The sequence below is a fragment of the Psittacula echo genome (assembly GCF_963264785.1).
Source record: "Psittacula echo genome assembly, chromosome: 13".
Classification (NCBI taxonomy): Eukaryota; Metazoa; Chordata; class Aves; order Psittaciformes; family Psittacidae; genus Psittacula; species Psittacula echo.
Genome location: NC_137749.1, coordinates 14,773,396 through 14,785,433, shown reverse-complemented (window position 1 = coordinate 14,785,433; position 12,038 = coordinate 14,773,396). Strand labels below are relative to the sequence as shown.

General features: G+C 59.3%; 2 protein-coding genes across 3 annotated transcripts; both read right to left on the bottom strand.

Moving 5' to 3' along the window:
• Positions 1 to 294: 294 nt before the first annotated feature.
• SLC7A4 (solute carrier family 7 member 4) lies at positions 295 to 3,304 on the bottom strand (the record flags this gene model as incomplete). The annotated part of the gene is made up of 4 exons (XM_080628530.1): positions 295 to 491; positions 934 to 1,042; positions 1,547 to 2,223; positions 2,323 to 3,304. 4 exons carry the CDS (start codon positions 3,302 to 3,304, stop codon positions 295 to 297), a joined length of 1,965 nt encoding a protein of 654 aa, XP_080484656.1.
• Positions 3,305 to 7,314: 4,010 nt separating this feature from the next.
• On the bottom strand, positions 7,315 to 11,532 carry LOC308226815 (protein DGCR6). 2 transcript variants are annotated; one of them, XM_080628853.1, is made up of 5 exons: positions 11,395 to 11,532; positions 11,167 to 11,327; positions 10,586 to 10,686; positions 9,183 to 9,323; positions 7,315 to 7,480 (listed from the first exon to the last, which is right to left on the bottom strand). In XM_080628853.1, exons 1-5 carry the CDS (start codon positions 11,517 to 11,519, stop codon positions 7,397 to 7,399), a joined length of 612 nt encoding a protein of 203 aa, XP_080484979.1. In that variant the 5' UTR covers positions 11,520 to 11,532; the 3' UTR covers positions 7,315 to 7,396. The 2 variants fall into 2 exon arrangements, with proteins under 2 accessions (XP_080484979.1, XP_080484978.1); XM_080628852.1 differs by lacking the exon at positions 7,315 to 7,480 and adding an exon at positions 7,539 to 7,726.
• Between the last annotated feature and the right edge of the window lie 506 nt (positions 11,533 to 12,038).

Genomic DNA, 12,038 nt, shown 5'->3' with positions numbered 1-12,038 from the left:
GTGAGGATGCAGCTCCTTGTGAGCAGGGCAGGCACTGGGCTGAGGGGGCTGAGACCCAGCTCCTGGGTGCTGGGGATGGGCAGGGAGGGAGCCAGCCCCACACGCACACACTCTGGGGGGCACGGGTAGGGAAGGGTGAGCATCCTCCTCCTCTTCACATGGAGCCATGTGCCCAGGGCAGACCCGGCCGCTCCACTACCGAAGGGACCAGGAGGAGGGGGGGGGGGTCTCTGGCCCTGCCATGGGGAGGGGCTCAGGAGCTCCCGCAGCCCGGTGCCCCCGTGCCCCGGGGGGTCATCTCTTGCCGTCGGCGGTGTCGGTGTCGGTGTCGGGCAGGCGGGCGGGCTGGGCGCTGGGCTGCACGGGCTGGACCCTCTCCTCCAGGCTGCCGCTGGGGAACACCACGTAGCGGGCGCTGAGGCGCTGCTCTCGCGGCTCCCGCAGGTTCTCCTTGCTGTGCCAGATGCCGTAGCCGAAGTACACCAGGAGCCCTGCGGGGGGACAGCGGCTCCAGAGCCCTGCCGGGACGCGGCCGGCGGCCCCGCGAGCGGCACAAGCAGCGGCTCCGGCGGGGGCTGCGAAGCTGCTTGAGGGAGAGAGAGGATCCTGCAGATCCTGGGCACCCGCGGCCCCAGGGAGGGGGAGCCCCAGCGAGCTGCCGCGGGAGCAGGGGGTGGTTCTGGCCCAAAGCTTGAGGGAGGATCCAAGCCTCACAGGGACAAGCCAAAACGCTCCATAAGCCTGAGAGAGTCAGGGAGGTGCTGGGAGATCTCAGCTCGTGCCTCCAAGGGAGAACTGGAGGCAGAAAGGGGCACAAAGTGCTTTATAAACCCATCCCCGGGGGAAAGAGCTGCCAAAGCCACCAGATGGCTTGTCCAGCACCAGGACCAGCTCGGTCCCACTCCCTGGCTCGCGCTGCGCAGGAGCACTCACCGAGGAGCAGCCAGATGGCGAAGCGGAGCCACGTCATGTAGCTGAGCTTCAACATCAAATAGACGTTGAGGAGGATGCTCAGCGCTGGAGAGAGGGGCACGAGGGGGATCTGCGGGACGAAAAGAGCCGGGGGTGATTGAGACCTGCAGGACCATGCTCCCCCTCCTGAAAACTACAGACACAAAAGGTGGCACTGGTGAACGTGGGGGACAAATGACTGTCACGCTGGGCTTCCTGAAAGGAAGGACAGCCAAAAGGAACAGTGGCAGTTGGGGAGCCAGAAGCTGGGAGCCAGGCTGGTGGGGTAGGCATGGCTCTGGACTGAACAAGCTCCTGGTGCGACCCAGAGCCAGCATGGTTCTTGCTGGAGCAGCCAGGCCAGGGCACGGCAGGGAGGTGGAGTTACCACTGGTGTCACCATCCACATTGCTGCGCTCAGGCTGGAACTGGAGGGGGGGGCATAAGGGGCATTAGAGTGGTTTGGAGGCTGGAGAAAAGAGCCTCAGTGCTTTCACCAGACCAGTGTGACCAGGACCTCCTGCGGATCCATCAGAGCTGCTCCCACCCCACCGAGCCCAGCAGAGGGATTGTTCCTGCCTGGTCCCCAGCGTACCTGGAAGGTCTGTGTGCTGTGCTGCTGCTCGTGCGCCCAGATGAGCAGGAGGCTGAGCAGGAAGCCCAGGCTGAAGAGGACCAGCAGCAGAGAGTAGCTCCAGGTGGGCAGGTGGAGGTGGACACTGCCAAACACCAGGACGGAGCATAGGCAGATGGCTGACACCATCAAGGTCACCACAGCCACCGTGACCACCTCCCCCGGGTAGAAGTCGCTAAGGAACTCCAGGTAGGGCTCAAAAGTTGCCTTCAGCTGCCCTGGCTCTCGGTGCTCTTTGCTTTTGTCCCTGTCCACCAGCTGGAGCTTGTCGGAGAAGGACTCGTACTCCTTCAGCTCACCGGCGGACGGACCCTCGTGGGGCTCAGGGCTGGGCCGGCCACCAGCAGCCGGCACAGGGACATCCCCCTTCTGCTGCTGGAAGCGGAGGACGATGATGCTGGCGGCCACGAAGGTGTAGGCCAGCAGCGTGCCAATGGACAGGAACTGCACCAGGGCCTCCAGGTCAAAGACAAGGGCCAGCAGTGCCATGAGCAACCCGAAGACTACGATGCCAACGACGGGCACCTGCGTGCGGGGATGCACTCGGGAGAAGACGTGGAAGAAGAGCCCGTCCTCGGCCATGGCGTAGACAATGCGTGGCAGGGAGAAGAGGTTGCTCAACAGGACCGTGTTCATTGCTGAGGGGGGGGCAGGAGAAGGAGGACCATGTCAGAACCACACCACCCTGGATCCCAGCCCCCGTAACGAGCAGCGCTCCCACCACTGCCTGTACTCACCACAGATGGAGCCAGCAGCCACCAGGAACCCTGCCCAGGCGTAACCCCTCCTGTAGAACGCATCTGCCAGGGCAGAATCCGGGTCCAGCGTGTGCCAGGGCACCATCAATGTCAGCACCACTGACACCAGGATGTAGGCGCCAGTGGCCAGCCCCAAGGAGAAAGCAATGGCCCTGGGGACAGCTCTCTGCGGGTTCCTGGCCTCTTCACTGGAGGCCGCGATGACATCAAAGCCCACGAAGGCGTAGAAGCAGGTGGCTGTGCCGGCCATGATGCCCGACAGCCCGTACGGGGCAAAGCCACCTTCCTGGGCACTCCAGTTCTTGGGCTGCGCGAGGATGAAGCCCATGATGAGGATAAAGAGGATGACACCCATGCTGATGGCTGAGAACACGTGGTTGAGCCAGGAGGACACTTTGGCCCCAAAGGAGATGAAGGCAGTGGCGACCAGCAGGATTGCGGCCGCCAGGAAGTCAGGGTAGTGAGCCAGGAATGGCACATGCCAGGTGCCCACGTGGGTCTCAGTGAAGTTCTTTATCTTGTGGTTGAAGATGGAGTCGAGGTAACCGCTCCAGGCCCTGGCCACTGCGGCTCCCCCGATCATGTACTCCAGCAGCACGTTCCAGCCGATGAGGAAGGCCCAGATCTCCCCCACGGACACATAGGTGAACATGTAGGCAGAGCCCGTCTTGGGAACACGGGCTCCAAACTCAGCATAGCACAGAGCAGCCAGGAGTGAGGCAAAGCCAGCAATGATAAAGGAGACAATGACGGCAGGGCCGGCCATCTCCTTGGCCACGGTGCCTGTGAGGACGTACAGCCCGGAGCCCACCATGCCCCCGATGCCCAGCAGCGTCAGGTCAATGGTGGAAAGGCATCTGTTGAAGGATGTCTCCATCATGTCGTCCTCCAGGGTCTTCACCCGGTTGAGTTTTTGGCAGAAGCGGGTCAGGTCGGTGGAGCGGGGCAGCCATCGCGCCATCCTGGAGGCAGTGGGTCCTGCCCTCGGCCAGACCCTGCCTGGAGACCTGGCAGAGGAGCAGGAAGGTGTCAGCATCCCCCCTGCAAGGAGGCACTGGGTGGTGGGGACAGGGTGGAAAAGGCACCAGGGCACATTCAAAGTGTCTCTCGCTCCTCAGCCAGCACTGGGCTCAGCACTGGAGCGTGTCCTCCCACGGGTGGTGGCTCAGGACACCCAACCACCCGTGGGGACCCATGCTTGTGTGCCAGGAGGGAAGGAACCCACAGCACCTCCGAGACAGCATCTCCGAGGCTTTTGTTTTTAACCAGAGCTGCATTAAACCCAAACCAGGCTGCTCTGGCCCTGCTGAACGTTTCTTTGCTGCTTCCCTCCCACCTTATTCAACATCTCCCTGACCTGGTGTGCCAGGAGCCTGAGGAGGGTGGGATGCAGCATCCTCAGGGACACTGCTTAATGGTGGACTTAGCAGTCTTGGGATAATGGTTGGACTTGATGATCTTAAAGGTCTTTTCCAACCTGGTTGATTCTACGATTCTATCTCCCCTGCTTGCCCAGGGATAGCCCAGGCGTGGCTTGGCGTACAGCAGGAAGTCCAGAGCAGCTCCAAGGGAGGACGTGGAAGATCCTGGCCAGACCAGGAAACACATCAGGCTCCTGGAGAGCAGGAGGAGGCATCTGGCATCCTCAGGTGCTGCTTTACGGCTGCTCCATGGGGCAGCCAGTGATTCCAGGGATGCTCTCCCCTCCTCCCTGTGCTGGGATACGTGTATCCCAGATCCCCAAGCCCCAGGTCCTCCTCAGAGGGCTCTCGGTGCAGCCCTGCTCCCTCACTCCATTGGTCCCAGAGGCCAAAAGGTCCTGGAAAAGCCTCCGTGAGCTGCCGATATGACACTAGACCATGGGGACAAGGGGCCTGTTGGCACCAAACGCGCTGGAGGCACCCCCAGCCCCTCTCCGGACACCCGTGCACGGGTTGTGGGGGGTCAGTGTCGGGGTACCCGACTCCAATGCACCCAACAGGGGACACGGAGCTGGACGGGGCGGTCACCGTCCCCCGGGCCGAGGGGCGGGATTCGTGCCCCGATGCCCCCGCTCCCGGCCCCGCCGCGCCCCGCGCCGCGCCCTTCTCCCGGCCCCGCCGCCCCGGAGGGTCCCGCTCCCCGGCCCCGCTCCCCACCTGCTCCGCGCCGCCGCCGCCGCCGCCGCCCGGCTCCGCCTCCCCGGCCCGGCGGAAGGGCGGGACCCGCGCGGCGGCCGCGGGAGTCCCTCGGGGCGGGGGGAGCCGGCGGTGCCCCCGCGGTGCCAGGGCCGGGGACATCGGAGGGGGCGGGAAGGGGGGAGAACCCCCCGGCATGAGCCCCATTGGGCACCGGGGGGTGCGGAGGGGACAGCGGGGATGGAGGTGAGAGCCCAGCTGCGGAGGAAGGGCTGAGCCCCGGCTCCGGGGGGATCCTGCCCCTCCCTGCTGTGCTCTGCAGCTGGGGCCTGGAGAACAGGGACCTCCTCCGTGCTCAGGTTCTCGCCGTGGAGAAGCAGCCGAGGGTGAGCTCTGGAGTCACAGAATCAACCAGGCTGGAAAAGCCCTTTCAGCTCACCCAGTCCAACCATTCCCCAGCACTGCCAAGGCCACCCCTAACCCATGGCACTGAGGCCTCGTCTCCACGGGGTGTGAACCCTTGCAGGGACGGTGCCTGCAGCCCTGCCCTGGGCAGCCTGTTCCAATGCCTGAGCACCCTCTGGGGCAGGAATTGTTCCTCAGCTCCATCTAAACCTGCCCTGGTGCAGCTTGAGGCCATTTCTTCTTGTCCTATCACTTGGCTACTGAGCACTAAAGCTGATGCTTCACCCCAAATGTCCCTCCTGAGTGGTAAGCCAACTCAGAGCCCACCGTGAAGCACACAGGGCTCTCACCTGCGCAAATACATCCTCATCCATGCTGGACCATCTCCTTATGCAGAGGGGACCTCACTATCCCCCTCATCAGCCCAAAGTACATGAAAAGGAAGCAGGAACCAGGACTCGTCCCTTTCTACCACCCATTATTGCCCTTCCTCCCGCTGATGGGTGACTGTGGGGCTGGCACAGAGATGTAGCTCTCTTGTTGGTCACCTCACACCACACCACGGAGCTCAGTTGGCTCATGCATCCCCTCTCCATGTGGCTTCTGGCACACAAGGGGACTCAGGCAGGAGCTGCCACCAAAGTGGTCCCCAGCCTGGGGCAAGAGCTTGGGAGCTCCACAGGTAGTTGAACCATGGAGCTGACAGCCCAAAGCCAGTGATCCTCTGCAGCACTTCCAGCTCCTTTGGGTCAGCCACGAGGTCCATCCCCAGCCCAGCCATCACCAGCAACACCACAACTGAGGGGGCTGAGCTCTGCTGAAATCATGCTGACCCAATGCCCCTGCTGTGTCCTGGTGCTTTATTCCCTTTCCCAGCAATCAACCCCTCCTGCCCGCACCACTGCTCCCACCTCACACACGAAACCTTTCCAAAACCCACACCGAGCACAGGTATGAGAAATGCCCGCGTGAATGGGCTGCCTGGCACAGCATCCGCAGCCAGATGGTGGGAGCCGGAGGCGGGAGAGCTGCCGTTGTCATGGCAGTGCCGGAGCAGCCTCCCGGGATCCCGGCAGCAGGGGGGATGGCAGCTGCCAGCTCTGCAGGCAACCTCTGGGTCCAGGTGGGCTCCGCTCCTCATGGCACAACCCTGACCTCCTGCACCAGCTGCTCCTGAGCTGCTCCAGCCCCACCATGGGCTCTGCTGCAGGAGAAGCTGCTCCAACCCCGGCATCAGGCAGGCTCCCTTCCTGCAATAGGAGCCATTGTTCATCCCCGACCTCCTCATCCTCGCCCCTTGGCAAGCAATTTCCTTGCAAACAGCTCTGGCCACTCACAGAGGAACAGATTCAGCACCAGGGACTGCTCCGGCCTGCCGTGTCCTCACAGGCCCTATGGTGTCTCCAGAGGGGAATGTTGTCCACTCTGTTCCTCGACAGTTTAGCAATAGGGTGCAGGGCTCCCAGCAGAGGGTCCAGAGGCAACACAGCTCAAAATGGTTCATGGGGATCCTGTGATGGTGCAGGGCCCACATCAGCCCACTTTCCAGCTGGACAAGGCTTGAAGCAACCTGCTGTAGTGGAAGGTGTTCCTACCCATAGCAAGCGGTTGGAATCGATGAGGTCCCTTCAACCCAAACCAGTCTGGGATTCTATGATGACTTTATACAAGCCTTGCTCTGGGAATGCCAGAAAACCCTGAAATGGTGACCCAGGTACAATCATAGCTCTCCAGCACACAACGGCCCTGGGTCTTCAAGCAACCCCCAACAGCTTCTCTGACCTGAACTTCACCCGTGAACACCAGAAGTGCTCACAGCCTCCCCCTGCACCAACCCATCCCTATGGGCAGCCCACACTGCCCGGCCCCACCACAGTGCCTCCACACTTGAAGTGATCCCTTACCCAGCTTCCAGCCAGTGTCCCCACTCTCCCATGCACTGCATCCTGGTGTCATCAGTCCTGACAGGTCTTAGAGACACTCAAAGTTCCCCCCCAGTTTAATCCAGTGCCCCAGTGCCCACTCACCAAGCAGGGCTGCGGCAGAGGTACTCGCAGCCATGGACACTGGGAAAACTGCAGCCCCCGAGACAGAAGAGAATGATTTTATTTCTCTGCATTTGGAAACTGGTTTAAGGAAAAGCCCTCAGGATGTCTCTGCTGCCCAAGTTGAGTGGGACACTGCAAACACAGCCCAGTAATGCTGGGCAGAATCCCAAAATCCTCCCCTGATGCTGGTACCTGCTCAGTGTCTCTGGAAGAACCTGTTCAAGAGGCTGTTTGTGCCTCAGCACACACAGAACCATCTTCTTGTAGAGAAACTTGGACATTTTTCCCAGCTGCCAACCATCCGTGGATGGTGAGTCCACCTCTAACTCCTCACCTCTCCCGTTCCTTACCCCCAGAGACATCAAAGTGTCTCCTCAAATCCAGAGGATTTCCCCACACAGTAAAAAGCAAACGCATGAACAGTCTATTCATTAGAGGGAAATGAGAAGGAAACTCCAGAAAGAAACCAGCAGATTTGCTTGTTCAGGAAAAAGCCTTCTCAGACTCGGATTCCTTCTGCTGTAGCTTCCGAATCAACTCCAGTAAATTCATCTGTAAAGTCAGCTCCTGCAAAGGGAAGAGATGATTTTGCAAGAACAAGATGATCCCATTCCCTGCTGCAGGAAGCAGAAAGGACGGGTTTGAACCACCCACTCAAGAGCTGCTCATCGTCAGGGAACAAAAGAGAAACCATGGAAATACCAACCAAAGCCTTTCTCTGGTGCAAGTGCTTCTGGAAGATACAGGGCAGTAATTTCTCAAGAGATCTGCTGCAAAGTACGGCTCTTGGGAGTTCCAGGGCTTTAGGATACACTGAGGATTCAGAAAGGTTCTTCTTGACCATGACAAATGCAGCAGGAACCAGCTGCAGGTTTCCCCTTCTGGAGCAGCAGCACCCCCTTGCACACCCACACCCCATGCCATCCTTCAACAGCATTTTCCACACTCTGATCCTTTTCCAGCATAGAAAGGCAGGAAGCAGGAGGGATCACTATGCATCCTAATTGGAGTCTGTGTGCAGCACACTGCTGTGCTGGGGCATCAAACTCCTTTTAGGTGTGCCACTCCCCTTCAAAAACTCCCCTTTTCCAGGAGTGAAGACCACTGTTTCCTATAGTCAACACACTCAGCGTATGGTTTCCTTACCATCTGCTTGTTCTTTAGTTACATTTAGCTCACAAGCCACTTAGACTACCCAGTGGAGCAGCAAATCCCATGAACACTGCTCCGTGACTCAGGCTTGCAGACATTCCCTTATGGAAATAAAAGAAGTCTATTTTGGTAAAAACCTATTGCTTGCATAAGCAGGTATTTTATACAACAGACATAGAGGAAACACCCCAGCATGTGGAGAACAGATTCCAGGAGGGATTTCTTAGCCCAAGGTGGCGTTCACAGGTACATGCCAAGGTCTGCATCTGCTTTGCCAGCTACTGTAAAGGCAAACTTAAACCTCAGCAAATAGGAACCCTGTGAAGAGTTATCACTTCTAAAAGGCAGGGGCAGGAAGGGAGAGAAAGAGCTGCTTTCATTGTACCAGTGAGGAACAGCAGCACAGGAAAAACAAGAGGCTTGTTCATGGCTGCACAGCAGAGACTCACGTGGGGTTTAGAGGGTGCCTGTTTAACTAACTTGGTTTAAGCCACTTTTTCTCACTAGCAGGTCTTTATGGAAGTGAGATTTAATCAGCTACACCTCCCTCCCTGTTAAGAACAGCCTGCTTCTGCATTCCCTGCAAATTCCTGCGGCATTCCAAGGAGACTTTCAAAGTTCTATTTCCTCTGCTCATGAGTTTTGGAGCAGATGCACTGGGGAAACCACAACCAATGTTCTAATCTCAGCCTGAGATCATCATCTTCAGCAAGTCACATGCAAGGATTAACAAGAGGCTTCATAAAGACTTTGCCAAGGCAGTTTGCACAGTGAGCGAGGTACAGAAGTGATAAACCTATGCAGCTTCTTATTTAGGTATTATTCAGCCCCATGCAGGAGCCACAGGATTGCAGCACAGCCTTCCTAACCCATCCACTAGGAAAAACACAGCAGAGAGCTGGGATGTTGCCATGCCTCATGGTTTTCTCCTTCTTTGTTACAAACCCAGTACTAGGTCCACAAAGGGCACGTTGCCCATCAGCTGACGTGGCAAAGGATGGGTCATTCTCTCTGATCCAGTGATTCAGAATTCATTAAGAGCAAGATCTTGTTAAACAAATGAAGATGCTGATACAAGTGTGCTGCCAGACCTTACACTCCCTGCCCAAACACCAACCTGTGGGTTAGTGGTGATGTAGAAGCCAGACACACCAGCCTTCTCCAGAGTGCTCTGTTGGTCTATCACTTTTTGGTCCAGTTCCAGGACTATCTTCTCATCCATCATCCGTTGTTCCTCTCGAATTCGTTGCTCCACAGCCTGATAAAGATGACAATCAATGGAAAACCGTGGAATATCTGCCTTCCTCCTACCTTCTCTCACCTCCAAGTCTGTTACTGGAAATGAAGAGCAACACAACCCTGAAGCACTCCTGCCCCAAGGACAGCAGAAGGGAGCAATTATGGCCCTGGGTTTTGCCTCCTCCAGTTGCCATGTCTTAGCAAAACTACCACTCCAGAAAATGCAGGGAAATCTCTGGGACCATCCTCCTCTCTGTGTCTGGAGGCCAGAAAAGATCATGAGCAGCAGATCAGTATCTGAATAGCTCTTCCTGAGGAGCCAAGGTCTGAGCTATGGCTGAGGATGGGCTCTGGAGAAGTCCAAGGAACGACTTGGAGGAGCAGCAGAACCCACTGAAGCCCATCAAGGTGCCAGCTCAGACACTCCCCTCAGCCTCTGTGTTCCCTGGACACCAACACACAGAGCTGGGGCTGAAAATCACACCCAGATCACAGCTACTCACTGTAACTCAGGAGCTGAACTCCTCAAAAACCCAACTTCAGAACTGGAACCCACTTTATGTGGTACTGACAAGAGCAAGCTGAAGCCTGGCTTAGGCCTATGGTGTGCTGAGGCCCTACTTGTGGCAGGCTGGACATTACCCTGGACTTCAGGAGTGGTAGCACACTCTGGGAGCGCTCCCATGGTGCAGAACGGAGCACTGCCACCCGACTATGGAGGAAACCTCAACCAGCCAAACATGATGGAGAGGTAAGAAGAAAGAAGAGGACTGCAGGGGATGAAGAGAGCCCAGCTCACATCAAAAGCCATGTGTGTGTGGAGGCAATACAACCTTACCAGGCTGCACTGAGCAACAGAACCCACATGCAAGCCACAGGGAAAGTTAGTAAGTGACAAATCCCATCTACAGGAAAGACATGGATCTGCTGAAGAGGGTCCAGAGGAGTGACACAGAAATGGTCAGAGGGCTGGAGCACCTCTGCTATGAGGAAAGGCTGAGAGAGCTGGGCTTGTGCAGCCTGGAGAAGACTCCAGGCAGTTTTATTGCAGCCTTTCTGCTACTAGAAGAGACATAAGATGGGGATACTTTTTAGCACAGCTGGTTGCAGCAGGACAAAGGGTGATGGGTTGTGAGCACGAGGAGGGATTCAGGATGCGAGGAAGACATTTGTTACCATGAGGGTGGTGAGACAGGGGGTTGGAACTGGATGAGCTTTACGGTCCCTTCCAACACAAACCATTCCATGGCTCTATGCCAGCAAGCCCAGGCGGGACCTCACCTCCATCTCCCGCTGCTGGGCAGCGCGGAGCAGCGGCAGGTTGTGGGGCCTGCAGCACTGCTGCGCCTCCTTGTGCCGGTGGAAGAGCTCCTGCTTCATCCCTGCAGCAGGACAGGCAGCGGGTCAGGGCATGGCACCCTCACCTCTCCCCCCCCCGCCATCCCTCCTTGTGCCCCACAACCTGCCAGAACCCAGCACCACACCCGCCTCCCGTATACCCCGGACCCATGTACCCCCGCAAGTACCCATCGACCCCCTCCCAGTACCGACCCCACAGCCCTAGTGCCCGCCCCCAGTGCCCTGGGCCTCCCCTGGTCTGTGCCCGCCCCATGTCCTTCCCAAGCGCCCGGACGCCCCCCGGATGCTCTGCACCCCCCCCGGTCTCCCTCCCCGGTGCCCTTCCCCCGTTCCCCCTCCCCACAGCTCCCCCTGGTCTCCCCCCGTTCCCCTCTGCCTCCCCCAGGTCCCTCCGCGTTACCCTACGCCCGGTTCCCCCTCGCGCCTCCCGGTTCCCCGCGGTGTCCCCCGCCGGTTCCCTCTCCCCGTTCCTCTCCGCCCCACCCCGCCCCGTCCCCGCGGACCGCGGTGCTCGCTGTGCAGCTGCAGCCGCTGGCTGTAGAGGTTCTTCTCGGTGAGGTGCTGGATCTCCAGCAGCCCCTGGACGATCTCGAACACGGTCCCGTCCAGCAGCGCCAGCGCCAGGTCACTCAGCGTCGTGTAGGAGAGGCGCTGCTGACAGGGGCTGCGGGCGCGGGTCAGGGTCAGCGCCGGCCGCCGCGCCCCGCCCCGCTCCGCCGCGCCCCGCTCACCTGGGCAGCGCCTTCACCAGCGCCTGCAGCTCGGACAGCAGCCGGTAGTGCCGCTCCTGCTGCCGGGACCGCGCCCGCGCCTCCGCGGCCTCCAAGCCCCCAGCTCCAGCCCCGAACCGCGACATGGCCCCACCGCACCGCGCCTGCGCCGCACCGACACGCCTCCTTCTGCCCGGCCACGCCCCCTTCCCCGTGCGCGGTCCTAGTGCCCTCCGCTCAAGCCGCTTTCCGGGGTAGCCGTGGTTGCAGCGTGAAACCATGGAACCATGGAGTTATCTGGGTTGGAAAAGCCCTTTAAGCTCATCCAGTCCAACCATTCCCCAGCACTGCCAAGGCCACCCCTAACCCATGGCACTGAGGCCTCGTCTCCACGGGGTGTGAACCCTTGCAGGGACGGTGCCTGCAGCCCTGCCCTGGGCAGCCTGTTCCAATGCCTGAGCACCCTCTGGGGCAGGAATTGTTCCTCAGCTCCATCTAAACCTGCCCTGGTGCAGCTTGAGGCCGGTTCCTCTTGTCCCATCCCTTGTTCCTTGGGAGCAGAGCCCAGCCCCTCCTGGCTCCATCCTCCTCTCGGGCAGTTGTAGGGAGCCATCAGGTCCCCCCTGAGCCTTCTCTTCTCCAGACTGAACCCCCCAGGTCCCTCA